This window comes from Gracilinanus agilis, chromosome 6 (assembly GCF_016433145.1).
Source record: "Gracilinanus agilis isolate LMUSP501 chromosome 6, AgileGrace, whole genome shotgun sequence".
In the NCBI taxonomy this organism is placed as follows: domain Eukaryota; kingdom Metazoa; phylum Chordata; class Mammalia; order Didelphimorphia; family Didelphidae; genus Gracilinanus; species Gracilinanus agilis.
The window spans coordinates 23910003-23930688 of record NC_058135.1 but is presented as its reverse complement, the minus strand read 5'-3'; the positions used below and the strand labels follow the sequence as shown (position 1 = coordinate 23930688).

The window sequence follows — 20686 nt, the reverse complement described above, 5'->3', positions numbered from 1 at the left end:
ATAGGACAGAGCTGGGGGATCCTCCTGCTGGACTCAGCTGAAGAGTCTGAACCTGAATTCTTGAACTATTGAGTTTGAGGGTAAGGAAGAAGGAAGATCCAAGGGCCCCTCCCCCACGTACTATGCTGAGTCTCCAGCAGTTCCTGGAATCTCTGGGCCAGGAAGGGCGCTAGTCCAGAGGGAGGGCCTTGCTGGCACAGCAGTGCCAGGATCAGGGCATTGAACACAGACAGCAAGGAAGTGGCTGGAGGAGAAACACAGAGAGGGTAGCTTAGTTAGAGTGAAAATGCTCCATTTTGCCCCCCCTCTCCCCACTCTTCTCTCAAGGTTTTTGTTTCAGGGCACATCAAACTCTGCAAATCAACTCCGTCTTGGCTTAATCCCAAGAATAGGGAAGATAAGAAGTCTTTGGAGGGAGGGGAAGCTCCTACACCTCTCCCCCATAGACTGCAGAGAAAGTAGCTACAAACTTCTGCTGCCGGCTGGGGAAGATCTTACATCAAAGCTCATTAAAACCATAAGCTTAACCTAATAAATCAACAGAGCAAAGAAAGAGCCCATTCAGGATAAAATAACCCAATTCCACAGATCCGGCAAATAATTAGAAGAGCAAGATTATACCCAACTATAGGGGGATAAAGAAGGAAAAAATATGAGTAAACAACAGAAAAAGGAAAAAAGAAATGACAATCGACAGCTTCTATCTAGGAAATGAACAAAAAGCATATGAAACAGAAGAAGACCAAGGAACTCCAAGAAAAACACAGAAACTCCAGTGAATTGGACATAGGCTTTGGAAGAACTCAAAATACAATTCAAAAAACAATTAAGAGAGGCTGAAGACAATTGGAAAAAAGGAAATGCATGAACTAAAACAAGAAAATACTGTCTTGAAAGCCGAAATTATTCAGCTTGAAAACAAGGCAAAGGTGAAAGATTACCTACAAAGAAAATCAGACCAGAAGAAGAAGGATGACCAAAAAGCAAGGGATGAAAATCAATCTTTAAAAATTAGAATTCGACAACTAGAAGCAAATGACTTTACAAGGCAGCAAGAATCTATAAAACAAAATCAAAAGAATGAAAAATTTGAGGAAAATATGAAACACCTCATTGGCAGAACCTCAGGTCTTGAAAACGGATTACGGAGAGACAATTTAAGGATTATTGGTCTACTGGAATATCATGACAAAAGAAAAAGCCTAGACATCATCCTACAGGAAATTATCCAAGAAAACTGCCCCGACATTCTCAAATAAGAGGGAAAAGTGGATATTGAAAGGATCCACAGATCACATCCTACATTTAATCCACAACTGATAACTCCCAAGAATATTATAGCCAAATTAAAAAACTACCAGACCAAGGAAAAAATATTATAAGTTGCTAAGAAGAAGTCATTCAGATACCAGGAAACCACAGTTAAGATGATATAGGATCTGGCTGCATCTACACTGAAGGAAAGGAAGGCATGGAATATAATATTCTGGAAAGTAAGGGAATTGGGTCTACAATAAAAAATGAACTGTCCAGCAAAACTGACTATATTCTTGCAGGGGAAAGTATGATCATTTAATAAAATTGAAGACTTCCAAGCATTCATAAAGGAAGCATTCATAAAGAAACAACCGTACTTAAACAGAAAACTTGATGTCCAAACACAAAACTCAAGAGAATCACCAAAAGGTAATTTAAAAAAAATCAAAACCTTTTTTTAGGGACCCAGTAAGTTCAAATGATTTGAATCCCTATAAAAATATGATATTGGTAACTCTTAAAAATTGTTATTATCGGGGGCAGCTGGGTAGCTCAGTGGATTGAGAGCCAGGCCTAGAGACAGGAGGTTGTTGGTTCAAATCCGGCCTCAGACACTTCCCAGCTGTGTGACCCTGGGCAAGTCACTTGCCCCCAATTGCCTACCCTTGCCACTCTTCCACCTATAAGTCAATACACAGAAGTTAAGGGTTTAAAAAATAAAAAAAAATCTTATAAAAAAATTGTTATTATCAGCAGAGTAGCTAGAAGAAGTATACTTAGAGGGAACAGTGACAAACTATATAGGAAGTAAATTTATATTCCATAAAGAAGCACTTGGGGGGAGCAGGGGAGAGGACCAATACACTGGAAGGGTAAAGAGGTTGGAGAAAGGAAATACTTAATTCTTACGTGCATTAAAATTAACTTAAAGAGGGAAGAAGATCCAGAGAATTGATTCTTCCCCTATAGAGAAGTAGAAGAGTAACAAATGGCCTGGTGGGGAGGGAAGCAATACTAGAGAGGAAGACTGTGGAGGGTAGCTTAAAAAGAGGGAGGGAGAAAGGGAAATACAATAAGGGAGGGGATTAGGGGGACTGATTAAAAACAAAACACTGGTGTAGAAGTAAATAGTGAAAGAAGGAAGAGCAGGACAAGGACAGGGAATCAAAATTTTGGGGAATACAGTTGTAATCATAACTCTGAATGTGAAAAGGATGAACTCACCCGTAAAGTGGAAGCAAGGAGCAGAGTGGATAAGAATCCAAAATCTTACCATATGTTTTCTACAAGAAACACACATGAGGCAGGTAGACATACATGGGGGGAAAAGGCTGGAAAAAAATCTATTGGATTTCAACTGAGAAAAAGAAGATAGGAGTTGAAATCATAATATCTGACAAAGCCAAAGTAAAAATAGATCTGGTTAAAAGAGACAGGGAAGGTAATTACATCCTGATAAAAGGCAGTATAAACAATGAAGAAATAGCAGTACTCAACATGTATGCACCAAATGGTATAGGATCCAGATTTCTAAGGAAGAAACTGGCAGAGCTCAAGGAGGAAATGATATAAAACTATACTAGTAGGATACCTGAAATTTCACACTCAGATCTAGATAAATCAAACCAAAAAATAAATAAGAAAGAGCTAAGAGAGATGAATGAAAGCCTAGAAAAATTAGAGTTAATAAGATATATGGAGAAAAATAAATAGGGACCAAAAGAAATATACCTTCTTTTTAGCAGCACATGGTATATTCACAAAGATTGACTATGTCATAGGGCATAGAAACATGGCAAACAAATACAAAAGAGAAGAAATAACAACCTTTTCAGATCATAATGCAACAGAATATTAATTAGTAAGAGTACATGGATAGGCAAACCAAAAATTGAAAATTAAATAATATGATTCTCCAAAATCAATTAAAGAACAAATAATAGAAACAATGAATAATTTCATAGAAGAGAATGACAATGATGAGACATCCTACCAGCCTACTGTTGATTTGGTTTTCTTTTTTTTTTTAATTACATTTTTAAAAATGTGGCATTTATGGCTCTCATGGCCAAAAAGGTTGGCGACCCCTGCTCTATACCAAGATAAATTCAGAATGGTGAATGACTTGAATAAAAAGAAGGAAACTATAAGTAAATTAGGTGAGCACAGAATAGTATACTTGCATATATATATATATATATATATATATATACATATATATTTTATACATCTCATCTCTCAGAAAGGGAAGATTTTAAAACCAAGCAAGAGTTAGAAAAAAATTACAAAATGTAAAATAAATATTTTTAACTACATTAAACTAAAAAGTTTTGAACAAACAAAACCAATGCTACCAAAATTAGAAGGGAAGCAACAAATTGGGAAAAAATCTTTATAACCAAAACCTCCAACAAAGGTCTAATTACTCAAATATATAAGGAACTAAATCAATTGTACAAAAAAATCAAGCCATTCCCTAATTGATAAATGGGCAAGGGACATGAATAGGCAATTTTCAGATATAGAAATCAAAATTATCAACAAACACATGAAAAAGTGTTCTAAATCTCTTATAATTAGAGAAATGCAAATCAAAACAACCCTGAGGTACCATCTCACACCTAGTAAATTAGCTAACATGACAGCAAAGGAAAGTGGTGAATGTTGGAGGGGATGCATTGCTGGTGGAGTTGTGAATTGATCCAACCATTCTGGATGGCAATTTGGAACTATGCTCAAAGGGCTTTAAAAGACTATCTGCCTTTTGATCCAGCCATAACACTGCTTGGTTTATACCTCAAAGAGATAATAAGGAAAAAGACTTGTACAAAAATGAGAGAATGTCTTTTGTGGGGAATGGCTGAACAAATTGTGGCATCTGAAAGATTTTAAAACCAAGCAAGAGTTAGGAAAAATATTACAAAATGTAAAAAAAATTATTTTGATTACATTAAACTAAAAAGGTTTTGTACAAACAAAACCAATGCAGCCAAAATTAGAAGGGAATCAACATACTGGGGAAAAAATCATTATAACAAAAAACTCTGACAAAGGTCTAATTACTCAAATATATAAGGAGCTAAATCGATTGTATAAAAAAAATCAAACTATTCCCCCATTGATAAATGGGCAAGGGATATGAATAGGTAATTTTCAGATAAAGAAATCAAAACTATCAATAAGCACATGAAAGTGTTCTAAATCCTACAACTAGAGAAATTCAGATCAAAACAACTCTGAGGTACTACTACCTCACATCTTGCAGATTAGCTAACGTGACAGCAAAGGAAAGTAATAAATGTTGGAGGGGATGTGGCAAAATTGGGATATTCATACTGTAAGAGGGAGATTTTAGGTATTTTATAGATATGTATTTAAAATGTGGTTGCCAGGAATCAACAATTCAGATTGATTCCATAATTAAAATAGACCCAAGTCAGGATAGGGTTTAAGGTAGTTTATTTACAATTAGGAAGGTAAAAGATAGGTAAATAGAGAGAGGGAGAGGCCTGGAGGGAGAGAGAAGGTTAAAAGACTAATTAAACTAGGTCACAAGCCACAAGACCTTAGAAATCAGAGAGGCTATAAGCCTACTTAAGGCAGAGTTTGGAAACACCAAGGTAGGCCAAGAAAGTCAGCCTAACTTACCCACATGACAATTCAGAGTAGAAGCTGCCTGAGGTCTCAGCCGAGCACCTTCAGCACCAAGTCCAAAGCCAGAACTCCTTCACCAGCTTGTAACCCACATACTTAAAGAGAAAGTGTCTCTAGTCACTTCCTGTGGGCCCACCTCTAATTCAAGTGGACAAATGGCAGCCTCTACATTGATTTGGACTGCCCAAAGGGCAGTCTCTTGTTCTTGATTTGATACTTATTGTCACATGTGATTAAATTATCTCCCCTCCCCTTTGAAGGAGGTGGGGATGATATAATCTAGATGCCCTGGGTAAGTAGATTTTTGACTATGAATGGGCTAGAGCTAATTCCATTTACACAATACACTGTTGGTGGAGTTGTGAATTGATCCAACCATTCTGGATGGTAATTTGGAACTATGCTCAAAGGGCTATAAAAGACTGTTTTCCCTTTGATCCAGCCATACCCCTTCTGGGTTTATACCCCAAAGAGAGCTTAGGGAAAAACACATGTACAAAAATATTTATAGCCGCACTCTTTGTGGTGGCAAAAAACTGGATAACAAGGATATGCCCTTCGATAAGGGAATAGCTGAAAAAATTGTGGTATATGCTGGTGATGGAATACTATTGTGCTCAAAAGAATAACAAACTAGAGGAATTCCATGTGAACTGGAAAGACCTCCAGGAATTGATGCAGTGAGTGGAGCAGAACCAGGAGAACATTGTACACAGAGACTGATACACCGTGGTAAAATTGAATGTAATGGACTTCTGTACTAGCAGCAATGCAATGATCCAGGACAAATCTGAGGGATTCATGAGAAAGAACACTATCCACATTCAGAGGACAAACTATAGGAGTAGAAACACAGAAGAAAGACAACTGCTTGAACACTTGGGTTGATACAGATATGATTTGGGATGTAGACTCTAAATGACCACCCCAGTGCAACTATCAATATTTGGAAATAGGTCTTGATCAATGACACATCTAAAATCCAGTGGAAGTACATGTCGGCTATGGGTGTTAGAGGGTTTGGAGGGAAGAGAAAGAATATGAATCATGTAACCATGGACAAATTTTCTAAAAAATTAAAAACAAAACAAAACAAAAAGAAATGACGAGAAGGATAATTTAGGCGAGGGAAAAGCAGGAATGTCAACATGAACTGATTCAAAATAAAATGAGTAGTAGCAGGAGAACACTGAACATTGTACACAATAACAACAATATTATATGATAAACATTTATGAATGACTAAGCTATTCTTAGCAATACAATAATCTAAAGTAAAAAAATTGTGAGTCATGACACATTGCACCCAATAAATCACATAAATACCTAATATGTGCCAGACACAAAGCACTTGGAATGCAAAGAAAGGGAAAAAACAGTTCCTGCTCTCCAAGAACTTTGGAGACGAACAAGAAAACAATTATTTACAGGATAAACTGAGGATATGCTCAGATGGAATGCACTAGCATTAAGAGTTACTGGAAAAGGTTTGTTGCAGAAGGTGCTATTTTAGCTGGGATTTAAAGGAACTCAGGAGGCCTGAAGGGAAAGATGAGGAGCAAAGAGAGTTCCAGGTATGATGGGTAGTCAGAGAAAACACTTAAAATCATGAGATGAGGTTTTTTGAGGGGACAAAGAATAATAAGACCAGCCTCACTGGAAAATAATGTGAGTAAAGGAGCAAAAAAGGCAAGAAAGTGCTAGGTTGTGAAGGGCTTTAAAAATCAAATAGAGGATTTTATATTTGATCCTGGTGGCAACAGGGAGCTACTGGCACTTACTGAAGAAGGAAAAGATAGGGTCTGACTTGTTTTAGACAGATCAATTTGACATTTGAGTAAAAAATGTACTGAGAGACAAAGCGAAAGTACAGATGTTAGGTGAAGAGAGCACATTGGTTACTTGGCTCTCATTATTATTACGACATGTAAAAGGGACATGGAAATGACAGAAGCTGAAAACTACATGGAAACATATACACGTATACAAATACACATAGACATACATGTTTGTATATATACACAAACAAACCCATATCCCCAACAATTGATTATAGGTACTTTTTATTGATGTCTATCAGTTGGAGAAAAACTAAACATGTTGTAGCATAGGAATGTAATTTAATATATCTATCATTCAGAGAAGACTTTTATGACTTCTAGAGTTGTAAACTGAATCAAAAAACCCAAATTGCTATAATAATATAGATGAAAAGATAATGAATAACCATGATAAATAAATCAAAACTATAATAATAACCAACATTCCCTTAAGATTATTTAAATGGACTTCTCTCCTTTTTTTGCAGAGGTGATTTGGGTTTTAATTAATTCATATTTTTAATTATAATTTAATTAATAATTAAGATTAATATGGGTGTGAAATAATGAATATATCATCAGATGTTGTTGACCTATCAAGTTTTGTTGAATCATTTCCATCCCTCTCCACTTTTAAAGTCAATTACAATGCATGGCTCATTAGGCAGGAGAATGATGGGTGTATTTGAAAATGAAGATGATTATAAAACAAAAGATAATAAAAAAAACCCTAAAAAACTCAACTAACTTTTACTATTAATTCTCTAATAAGGTAGGAAAGTAGATGAGCATCAGTATATGATTTGATGAGAATTAATATATAATGATGAGAATTATATGAGAATCACTATATGATTTCAAATGGGAAATTTGGCTGGAATGTCGGGATTATGGGCCATGTCAGTACACACACCATTTTCACCCCCATACTCTACCTCCCAAATCCAAAAACATGTCCTGAGGATATGCAATTATACTTTTGTTATTTTCTCTTTCCAGTTAAATATTGATATTATTATAAGAAACTGCCACCATAATAGTGCAAAAAAGCATCATTTTGTGCATTCTATTCCTCACATTTCCCAATTCAAGGTGTTTTCATTGGCTATTCCTCCTGGCTAGAAACTCCTTCCTCCTTTTTCTCTTTGTCCTCCTAGCTTACAGCAACTGCAAATCTTGCCTTAAATTTTTTTTTTTAAAGTTTACCTTCTGTCTGATACTAAGTATAGATTCCATAGCAGAAAAGTAGAGCTAGGATAAGAGCTTGGCAACTGTAGAGTGTAGATAGAATTCCCTCCTGTAAGGAGGAAGCAAGGCCCTGACATCTTAAACTAGACCATGGAATGTTGGGGAGAAGGCAAGTCCAAGTGATGTTGGAACAGCAGGGACTCCTGGGAGAGGAGAGCCAAAGTGGGGTTTTTGGGGTGTTTGAGCGGGAGAGGAAGGACGTGGATCCGAGCTCTGAGATCCCCTGAAGAGACCTTTGGTTTCCTGACCTCACCTGTTCTAGGGACATCTTGGCTTCCTGACATTCACCCATACTATTAGCAGAGCTTGACTGAGTTTGGGGTTCCTGGACTCCTTCAAGGAGCAGCTCCCTGAACCCCTCTTGCCTTGGGCCTTTGCCCTACCGTGTCCCTCCCGAGAAGATTATCCAATATAGCTTGTGGGCAAAAACATTAGCAGGGAAGGGCAGGAGAAACTCTGGATTGACAATAAGGTATATCAAAATATGCCACATGAAAATATAATACAAAATAATACAAACTGCTATTTTTCAAAAAAGAAACGCTATAACCAAAGAAAACAGAGACTTTTTCTTTCTTGGGGAGAATGAGACCATTTTATTTGGGGGGAATGTTAAAACAAAGCCATATACAATTTGTACCAAATACAATATAACTGTTTGTTCCCTATTTCTGAATAATTACAGTATATACAGATTCATTAAGGCACTGGTTCCCCAAAAGAACACAAATGAGTCTTCTCTTGAAATAAAAAATTTTTTTAAATAACCTTTTACAAAGCCACCGAGCTTTCTCCAAAAGAAATGGCATTGTTCTTTAGAAGAGGAAACACAAGTGCGAAACGTCCCCTCTTCTGGAGTCCTTTCCTGGACTGCAATTTCTACCCGACTGAATTCCCTACCTACGTGTAACATATACGTTACATTGTCAAGTTTTCAAAATCGCCTCCTCTTGGTACCTTTGTGCACACCTCCAATAAAAAGGTGTCCTGGAAAATACTCAGAACACAAACCATTGCTGGTTCTCATTGAACACGTAGGAAAAGGGTCTCCAGTCACTGACGTATAGTTGTCATCCCTGACTAGTTGCAATTTCAAAGTAAGTATTAAACCCAGCCTACCTCGGCACCGGCAAATCGAAGCTGTGAGTACTATATAACGGTGCCTCCCTCAGGTGCTGCTGGAGAAAGGGACAGTCATTAAGGCTTATTGGATTATTGGGGATTTTTTGTTTTTTGTTTTCCTGAGGCCAAACATCTGTCTCTTCATAAACTTTTTTGGAGAATCGCCACTTAGAATTTAACAATCTATATGTATTATCATAAATAAATATTACGCTTCATTTAGTGCTTTATCATCCATAATATCTTACTCCCTAATCCACATAATGGAGTTATTCCAGACTCCAAATTAAACATAATATATATTTATATATACACATGTACACGCACATATATGTATATATATAACATATAAACCTGAACATCTTAACATACAAAAATTACATTATCTACCAACTGATATCCTAGAATCCCTTCTTTTAAGGGGAAGGAGGGGAAGAGAGTTTAAATTAGCTTGTAATTAAGAATAATCCTGAAATTAAACAATCACCGGATACAAACATTTTCCAGGTTACTCCCTCTTCCTCAACATAACAACATTTTTCCAGCCCCTAAATCTTTCATAAAAATAAAATTATTCTATCTTATAGTGTTTAGTAAGTAGTTTGATTTTTTTTAAAAAAAAGATTCCTGTAAATATAATTTTTGTAACAAAGGGAGAGAATTATTCATAAATTGCTATTATAAACTTTTATATAAGTCAAGTTTCTAACTGGTCCTTTTCTTTAGTACCACATTAATGTCTTAATACTTTTTGTAGTGATTGAGGTTGGTGATTAGAAAAGGTAACTTTATTTTGACTCATTTCAACACAGTAACTAATGCTAATCATCTGAGGACAGTGATGGTTGTTTTCCTTATTGCTACTTTTACTAGCAACTCAGGAATAAATGTCTAAACCCACTTTTAAATATCCCGCGTACTTCAAAAAAATTGGTTATTTAAGAGGGTTCAAATGATCTGAAAGTAAGTGAGGGTTTTCATTGGAGAGAAATTATTTTGGCTTGGATTCTAAGGTAACTTGAAATCAAGATTAAGAAGGACATAAAGGACATTTCTTTAGCAAAATAAAAAGAGTTAAATTTGGGAAAGACCTGAGTAATTAATGTGTAAAAACCAGAAATCCTCTTCACAAATACTTCACTGTTTGACTGTCACAAGGCACACATTTATTTGTCTCTCAACAGTCTGGCCTTCACACATGAAAACTAGACATGTGTATGTCTGTGTGCGTATTCACATTTAGACCCACACAGACTTACACATATACACACACATATATACAAAGATAAATATGTGTGTGTATATAGTTAACCTCAATGTAAGTTACCTGTTTTGATGCAATGAACAGAATACTTTCACCAAAAAAAAAAAAAAATGAACTTTATCGTATGCTAACAGCTGGCATTTTAGTTTCTATAGTTTATTTTCCTTGTTATGATTAAAGCAGCATTTAGACCTTATATTTTATTCAAAACCAAACTATCCACAACCTCTTCTTTAAAAAGAGAAGAAGAAGAAGGAAAACATCAGCAGTGAAAAGAAGTGTCTCTTTCCAGCTGTGATAAAATCTGGATGGAAAGCACAGAACAATGAATTACAAAATATTGAACACAGTACAATGCCACCAGCATGGTAAGCAGACCTCACAGCTACTTTTGGAGGATTTATTTTCTGGAAGAAACAAATCACCAGCTGCAGAAAAAAAAATTCTCTATGATTTTTCAAGCAGTTGTCAAGTTTTCAGAAATCCTTTGTCTCTGTAAAGTCCCTGGTGTAGAAGTCTATGGCAAAAATGTGTGACATCACACTGCCCCCTAGAGCTGTTTAGAATGATTGTCTTAAAAGATGGCTAAAACATTAGGAATTCACCATTTCTCCCAATGAGCCTTTCTAAGAAAATCGTGAAAAAAGGGAGGGAAAATGCTATTCTAATGACTTGAAGATGAGTAAAACTTAATTTTTAAAAGCTCTACCAGTTTTGCTGAGGCGTATTGGCTCTGATGATGGTGGAGCTCAAAAGTTAAAAACCCCAGGCAATTCAGAAACAGACAAATGCCTAAGGAAGAACTAAATTAAAAAGTGGACCACATCTCAACAGATTAAAATGCTTAAAATAAACCAGCTCAACATTCTGATTGTGAAATCAAGAAATATGATCTCTCCTGGGATGCAGAAATAATATACATGTACTAAAAGAACATATCCCAGCAGCCATCACATTTGGGAGCATCAGGAAGTCTTCTGTTGTCCCTTTGGAAGGCTATATTTCTATATTTCTAATTAGAACTCCATTAATTTCACCCCACAAGTTCTTTCCTCTGCCCCACAAAAAAGTGATGGGTCCTTATTAATAAGAAATAGATTGTGTAGATATTCTTTCTTGTGCTTCTAAATTTGGCTCTTTTATAAAGGAACGGCACATTTGCTTTCCCTATTCAACAACAAAAAGCAAAATCTCTCTTCTCTAATGCATCTTCTTTTCATTCCAACTGGTCTTTCCTACAGGGAGAGAGAAATTTGTGCTAAAGTCTTCAGTCATTTCCACAACTAAAATTGAAAAAAAAAAAAAAAAAAAAAAAAGAAATCTCTATTTGGGTTTAATGGAAAGGGGTACTTTTGTTAGAAAACGTCTCACAGAATCAGAAAAGTGAGGAGTTTCTGAACAATAACAATCCCACTCACTTTTTTCAACTCTGTTCCTAGAAGCTGCATTGGTGCTATGCTTTCATATTCTTTGAAAATGCCAAAGACTACCTGCAGATATGTGAAAATGTGGCTGGTCATCAGGCAGCTGCTATTTATGCTAGCAGGGATATTGACCTCTTTAAGGGAAAATCCCACATCTGGGGCCAGGCAAAGTGGTCTTTGGAGGCAGGGGGCAGGTGGCTTTTAAGAAACATTACAACTTCTCACACATCACAGACTATGTTTGCTTGGAATGCCATACTCTCAAATGGAAAAGAAAGTCATTCTGTTTTTCCCTTCAGGCACCATTTTTGGGCAGTTGTCCTTTGTTTTTGTTTTGTTTTGATTTTGTTTTGATTACAATGGTATGTGTCTACCTTGTGTTTTATTTTGGAAAAAAAAAAAGTATTTTTCCTTAAAAAAATCCCCCAATACAAAAGGCTTTCACAGAAAGCAGCATGTATCATTTTGCATCAGTTACCCAAGTGGTCTTCCCTTCCTGCAAACAGGCCCCTTGAGCCTGAGATTGGCAATGTCACTCTTTGTCCAGGGTTTTCCCTGAGAGCAAGTGGCCTGATCCTGCTCAGAAGCAGGATGTCATTCAAGATTTGTGTTATGGAAACATCTTTAACGTCTTCTGCTTTGCCAACAAAAAGAAAAAAAAAATTGTGTTGGCTTTCTCCAGATGTTTACTTTCTCCCTTCAATCAAAGTTTAATGTCCTGTGACTCTGACATTTTGGCAAGCGTTTTCTTAACCCGGAGAGCTGTGAGACGAGAGGCAGGATTGTGAGCCCAGCATTCTGTCATGAGTTTCCCCATTTGCCGTAGACACTATGGAGAAAGAAATAGGAATATTAAAACACAATTAGGAGAATGTGCTATGATCAACAGGGTTACTTCTTAGATGCTTTGAAATTTGAGTCTAAGAAAAGATATCGCTCCTTTAAACTGTACAGGTACAAAAATCCTCAGCTCCATTTTGATGTAAGATTACAGGATTAATGCCCAGCTTTCATGTCATTCATGCTGTGATAGATCCAGACAGGTGGTTTTGCTGCCTACAGCATATTGGCTTTGAAACGGAGTGTTAAACAAATACAAAAAAAAAACCCAGGAAATTTCAACGGCATACCCCCAGATTGTTTACAACACTATGTAATTAAACTTACATATTTTTTATCTAATTACATATGACACAAAGAGAAAAGCTAATTTCCAAATTACAATTTCCTGTTACAATAACCACATTAAATTAAACTATTTAACAAGATTAATGACCTCTGCCTAGAATCACAGCCATGGTCTTCAGTGCTCATATGTGGCTTATCAATTACCGGTCCTTTCATTTCATTAGAAATCCTTGGTAGAAGAGTGGATCATATATTAGATGTGTTATAGTGAGGCATTTATCTAAGGGTATAGGTTGGACCAGACGGTTACTGAAATCCCTTTTAATTCCTAAGTTTGATCTTGAATTCCATACTTTTCCCAGCCTTCATCTCAGACCTCCTATTTGGAAAGTGCACATTTCAGAAACTGTACACGACTGACATGCTATGATGGGAAAAGGGCAATGTTAAAAGTCCTGGAATAAAAACAAGCCATTTTTTCATCTGAAGAATCATTTATTAACATCAGTTGTTCTATCCATAGCTACCCTTTGGAGATGCATACATGTAAAATGTCCAAGGGTTTATGTGGATGTGCTTTCAATATACAGGGACCTCAGTGGCCAGCTAATCAAATCAATAGTGGAAAGGAATTCGTACTTTAATGTACTGACAACTGACCACCTTGCTTCTACTGAAAGAAGAACCTCTTTGAGAAGGAAGAACCTCACCAGTCAGTTCATTCACTTTGTGATAATCCTTTTCTATTTCATATTGTTAACAATAAGGAAGCATTTTAACATTTTTTTTAAAAATCCTAACCAAATCTGTTTCTTATACTTGTGAATGTCATATAAATTATTCTGCTTCTGAATTTGTTTTTGCATATCTGTGAGATGTTAAATATAACACTTCACCTATCAGCACCTCTTATGAACTCTTGGCGCATAGAAAGAATGAAGTCAACTCTGTGTGTGTGTGTGTGAAAGAGAGAGAGAGAGAGAGAGAGAGAGAGAGAGAGAGAGAGAGAGAGAGAGAGAGAGAGAGAGAAGGAACCGTTAATAAAATTGATATATTTTAAAAATCATTCACAAAAATAGCCTTGCTGTAGCTGAAAAGATATAAGGAATTCAATAATGCCAGCATTATTTAGAAATGATGTAACCTCTAATCTCTGAGGAAGTGCAACACTAACTTCAGAAAATTAAACAGAGAATTAAAATTCTGGGATTAGCTCTCTAAGTATCTTTGATCCAGCTCCATTACCAAGATTTCTCTGATTAAGAATGACTGCAGTGAGGGCTAATACTTCAACAACAGGCTATCTGCACAGAACTGGTGAGATGTCAATCTTGTACCATGAACAATGGGTTTTCCAACAATGGGTTTTCCTTCCATACCTCATCACTACTCCATCTGTTGGGAAAGGATGGACGGAGTTTCTTGATGCACACAATTTCCCTCATGTCTTCATAGGAGGGGTCACTGGGTACCAGGTCATGGTAGGGAAGCTGGTATTCTTCTACTATTCCTAGAAAAAATGATTTTTGTTAGGTTTTATCACTCTGAAATAAGAAAAAAGCTAAAGTATTATCAAAATGGAGACTTATCAATATTGACTACACATGTTAGTATATATTTTTCTTTGGGATCTGGGGATAGGGTAGATCTTTACTTTTTATTTTATGCAAGGAACTCAGGGTGAAGAAATAGTTGCTCCTAAATCATTCTTACAACTGTTCTACAAATCAGTCTTAGAAAATTGGCTGGATCTATATTTAAATGACCTACCTAGGAACACAAAGCCAATATATGTCAAAAGTAGTATTTGAACCCATATCTTCATGACCCAAGACAGGCTTCTTATTCACTGTAGTGAGCTGTCTTTCTAGCATTAATCTGGTGAGGTGAAAAGGAGACCAACTTGAACCAAAGGTCTAAATTCAAGTGATGTACATTATCATCCTTTCAGATCCTTCAAAAACGAAAACTGTTTCAAGAGAAATCTCACTACCCATTATTAGTCCTTTTCTAATGCTTTAGTTTAATGAAAACTGATGAATTTAATTTGAAATTATTATTTCATAAAATCTGTTGCATTGCAGTAACCACAAAATCCAAATTGCTTTCACATTCACCCATACATTATATATTAAGGTCGTGCTAGGTTTGGGCATTCGAAGGCAGCACTAAAGACCCTGATTATTAAGACTCTCCATTATTAATCAAACAAAGAGGAAAAGCTGTGTACAGAAGACATGGAATATAAGGTAAGTTAGATAAGGGCTAGCCCTAGGAAATGGATTTTGAGAAAACAGAGGGCAGAAATAATCACTTTCTTCTAGTGGTGGAGTGAGAGGTCAGAAAAGGTTTCATAAAGCAAATGCCACCTGAGCTGAACCTTGAAAAAACAGACTTCAGTATAACCTAAAAGATGGGATCGAGGAAGTGACCATTCCAAGCAGGGGTGCCATTAAAAACAGAGACTTTGCATTTTTTGTTGTTGAGAAGAGAAAGCAAATATGACATATCTTTATATTTACAAAACAGTAAAATATATTTTTCTGGGTTATACATTCATTATCATGTAAAATTCCAGATTGTTCATTTTTAAAAGTGAATAATCTTATAAAATCCAAAACATAAACCCAAGTAAACAACTGAAAAATCATATGCTTTCAACTGCATTCTGATTCAAACAGTTCTTTCTCTGGAAGTGGATAATATCTGAGCCCCACAGAATTGTTCTGGATCAATGTGTTGCCAATAATAGCCAAGTCTATCACAGCTGATCATTCAACAATACTGCTGTTCTGTGTTCAAACGTTTCTTGGTTCTGGTTATTTCACTCTGCATGAGTTCATGTAGGTTTTTCTACCTCTTTTTGAAATCATCATGTTCATCATTTTTTACAGCCCTATAGTATTCTATGACCATCAGATTTAGAAGCAAGAATGAACATCTGTACACACCATTTCTTATTCATGAGAATCCACTTTTTTGGGAGATAGGGGGGAAAAGAAAGGAGAATGGAAAAAGGAACAAATGATCAGAGTTTTGATGGAACTCTTAAGGTTCCAGAGTTACCAGATGAAATCTTAATTGTCATGTTCACAAAATCCAAAATTTGATTCAATAAGCTCCAAACTTGTGTAAAGGGTGATGTTATCTCTATTATAACTTTAAGAGTTAGTATTTTATACCACCTCCGAAAGTAGTCAACTTGGGGAAAGATCATATTCAACTCATTGTAAAAACATGGAAAGGAAAAAATAAAAACACAGGTAGTTAGAGATACCTCAAATCTTTTACAGGGTGGTGGCGCATGCTATAGTCTCTCTCTTTTTCCCATTTGGTTTCCAATTTTACTATGTTTAGAAAGGGCAGACATCAGATTCCTCTCTGCTTGCTTTTTTGTGTGTAGCCAAAAATTTAAGCCTAAACCTGAGGCTCTAATTTGATCAGCCCCTGACCTGATCAAGTTCAGAGTAAGATCAAAAGCTTATGCCCATACCTGAGGCAAGTCTTTAAGCTATCAGCATCTCAAAAGTCAATTTAATCAGCAAGGGGATATAATTTTAAGATATAATATCTATATTTTACTATATTTTTAATTTGCTAAACATTACACAATTACATTGTAATCTGGTTTGAGCACATGTGTTGGCTATACATTTGACACCTCTACCTTAAACTACTGAGAGCCTATGACTTGTCTTTGGTCATGTAGCCTAAGGTATCAGAGATATTCCTAGAATGCAGGTCTTCTTTATCCAAGATAAGCTACCTATCTACAAATGCCATGCTTTCCATTACTAGAAAAATAATTCTTCAATACTTTAATGTAGCCTATGATCTCATTGTTGTGGATCTTCTCTCTAATGATGCAGTCATAATCCGCACACAATGTACATCCTTCATAGGGAGTAGAAGGCATCAGGGCATGTTTGCTGTTCTGCTACTTCCTGCCCTTGACCAAAATTTTACTTGTGTCTTTTATAAAATGTACATACCTACACACGTATGTATACACACACATATACATACATATATATACATATATACATACACACACAGATATATATATATATATATATATATATATAAAAATAACCTGAGGTCTAAGAATTTGGTAGTTGCTGGGGTTTTTTAAGTATGTTTTGATAACTATTTCCAAACAACTGGTTTCCCTTCAATTCATTCTATTCTATTTCTTTCTATCCAGTCCCATTCCCTTCTATTCCCTTTCTTTATGTAGTTAAAAATATTTTGAGAACAATTCCACAGATTTCATTAGACTGTGAAAGGTGTCCAAGGTACAAACAGGGGCAATAAACCATCATCTAAGGGGATTTGATTAGGAAGTTCTCTAACAAATTTGGTAGATTTCTTGATTAATTTAATGAAGTTATTGGATGCCGATTTTTATTTGGGAAAATTTTCACGTATAGATCTCTATGAATGAATGGGTTAGTCTCTGGAAGAACTGGGACTTATTCTGATTAGTTTTTGCTAAAAGTTGCTGCTCCCAAGATAACTGGATAGGGGCCTAGGATTCTTCTTGTACTTAATACCCTTAAGTTAGGTTGCCTCCAGCATGAATCTCCCTTTTGCTTAAGTCCAATTACATTTTCCTATATTTTATTTAATGCCATTTTTACTTCTTTATTTATACAAAGTGGGGAATGCAGTGGGGCTGCAAAGCTAAGTACAAATATGGCACTCCACTATCATTGATGGAGAAAAAATTTATTATAGCAATCTCTAAAAATACTCCTTTTTCTCCTATTTTTTGATCCCTCCCTAGCTTCATCTTTTAGTGATCCTGGAATAAACTGTTTTACTTGGGCTTCTCTCCAAGCCTTCTGTGAACTGGTTTATCCTTTCACTGCTCCTCTAGATTTTTACAAGATGTTTTTTCTCATTATCTTCTACTTTCCTCTCTGTAGGATTTTACAAATTAGTTTATATTACAAACCACTTGCCCTTAACTGCCATCTTTCACGTTTGTAAGGACTGAAACAAAGTTGATTGGAATTGATCATAAAATCCCAAACTCTTATGAGCATGGATGGTAGGTACGCCTGAGGACTATGGGAAATGCACATTTTGTCGCTGGCTTAGACAAGTAGTAACTTGTTCTTGGCTGCCTGGCTGAAACTAGAATGTGTTCAAGAGTTAGTAACCTCTCAAAGTAAGTCTCTTGTTCTCTTCTGTCTGGTTGGCATTAGAACAAAGAAGATTAACTCTTTGTGAGCCTTTAGGTGGGGGAGGATCTTCAGGCCCTCTTGCACCTAAAGTGAGCATGAAGATGAGAAGACATCACACTGTTATTGCTTCTGCTTTTGGTGTGTCTATTCTTTCTAGCATTAGTTAGAGGAGTATAAGAGATGGCTATAACCCTATGACTTTTTAAAGGTCAGGATACTGAATGTCAAAAGATCAGGAGCTAGAGTCCATGCTGGAAGTTTCTGGAAGCCAGACAATAAGATAAACTCTCAAGAAATCTATGAGAACTGATACAGACTGAAAGGCAGCCAAGAGGAAGCTAGAGCAATTCATCCATCAACCATGTGAAATTTGGAAGTAAATTTGGTGAGATAACTATTATGTAGAAACTACATGAAGTTTGAGACCACACTTCCCAAGGGCTGACAAGGTGGAGACTAGACTGTGTGTGTATATATATATATATATATATGCATGTGGGTATGTGTGTGTGTGTATGAGAGAGAGAAGAATGCTTTGAAATTTTAATCCATTAATTATTATTTATTATAAATCATTAATTCATTTAATTTACAGTTAATGAAAATGTAATAATCACTGGTGATTAACAATGAGAATACACCATGATGGGACTTAAGCCAATAAAATACTCTTCGAATCCTAAAGGGTACTCATAGAACGATAGGAGATATAGTCTTGTTCAAGCAACAGACTCATCTTTTTTCTTTATTAAACCCTTACCTTCCATCTTAGAATCAATACTGTGTTATTGGTTTCTTAGAACAAAGAGCAGTAAGGCCTAGGTGATGGCGATTGCCCAGGATCACACAGTACACTTAAAATTTTAAGACTTGTAACTGTAATAAGGATTCTCAGAATTTATAAACTCTATGTAAGGATGCTAATTTAAATTTTCTTAGGAAATTAAGAGCGTCTATGCTTCTGCTTCTTCTATTTTTCACTGTTTAACTTTTGGCCTATTGAATAGGTCAAGTTGGAATTGTTTTAATTGCACGTTTTGACTCATCTAATTTAAATTTTACTTTGATATTTGTTCTAATAAGTTAATGATCTGAATTTACGCAGACAACCAATTTAGAAATCATTTCTACCTTGGGAATGAGTCATTTCCTCTTTAAAATACAGCAAATTATTTTTGATAAGGTATTACTTGAGGATTGCCTTTTTCAACACCTCTGATATAATAAAATACAATAACTCATAAAGCATTATTACACTGTGGATAGAGAACTGTCCTTGGAATTAGGAAGACCTGGGTTCAAAAGTCAATTCTCCCACAAATGCCATGTGTCTCTATGCAAGATACTTAACCTCTACATATCCCCAGACATTGTAAAATTCGCAAATAGTTGACTTGCATAGGTAAGGCGCATTTCCTCGATAAGCAGTTTCTAGTTCAAATAAATTATAGGTCTTGAGGGCAAATTAAATAAAAACTAAATTTATATAGCATATGAAAGTTCACAAAACACTCCCTGCAATAACCTTGTGAAGCATATCATATTAGCACTAATGCTCTCTTTGAAACTTTGATTTCATCAGTGTGGCATTCCTTTCACTGATTCAGATTGCTCCTTACCTATGCTTAGTAATTCTACAGCACTTAAAAAAAACAACAAAAAAACTCTTTACTTTGTGGTTTAGAATCAATACCAGGTATGTATTCAAAGGCAGAAGAGTAGTAAGGGCTAGACAGTGGGGGTTAAGTGACTTGCACAGGGTCACATAGCTAGGAAAGACATATTTAAGGCCATATCTCCCGACTCCAGGACTGGTATTTTATCCACTGAGCCACCTAGCTGGAGCTTCCTTCCACAAAAGGATCAATATGAAAAAAAAAAAAAGATTTGAAATGATTGCCCATGTAAAATCTTTATCAGAATGGAGGAGTGCGGATTAGAAAATTGGAGATTCACCTTTTTTTTAAATGTCGGATATTGTTTTTACATGGAATTGTAGGAAAAAATTACTTTGATCTACTTATTCTCATAAACCTGCCACAAACTTACCACTCAACATAATGGGTATTTTCTTCCTGTGCCTCTGACATTGTGTTGATACTAGCAGAGCATGTAAGTCATCCATTCGTCACTCCCTTGTTTGTATTCCATCTCCTCCTTCCTCATCCCAGTCATATAGTTCTCTGAAATCCTTTTTCTGCCTCATCCTGGCAATTCTTCATGTCTCCTGTTTTGCAGTCTGTTTACCCCATCCCACATCTTCATTTTAATGTTAGGGAAATGTCCTCAGAATGATGAAGTGACTTTTTCCATGTCACTAAGAATTGGCTAAGACAAAACTGGAACCAAGTCTTCTAATTCCAAGCCTTGTGAGAGGTTGTACATTATTCAGTTCCCTATGTCTGGTATCAATCAGCCTTCTCTTAACAAAATCCTTGACTCCGTGCTCCCGTCTCATTTCTGCCAAACCAAAGAATACCTGCCGCACTAGTACATGCTCTGTCTCTTCCATGAAGCTTTCCCTGAATGCGTCAAGCCACTTTCATCTCATTTCCCTTGAATACCTTTCACACTTTAAGA

The 20686-nt window shown here is 36.0% G+C and overlaps 1 protein-coding gene across 1 annotated transcript in view; it reads right to left on the bottom strand.

Moving 5' to 3' along the window:
* Window positions 1–12492: 12492 nt before the first annotated feature.
* Window positions 12493–20686, bottom strand: part of BMPR1B (bone morphogenetic protein receptor type 1B) — a 66442-nt gene continuing 58248 nt past the window's right edge. The window contains exons 9-10 of the mRNA XM_044682431.1: window positions 14297–14427; window positions 12493–12618 (exon numbers count right to left, since the gene is read on the bottom strand). Of these exons, the coding sequence (XP_044538366.1) occupies window positions 12493–12618; window positions 14297–14427 (257 nt within the window). The remainder of the gene's footprint in view (window positions 12619–14296; window positions 14428–20686) is intronic.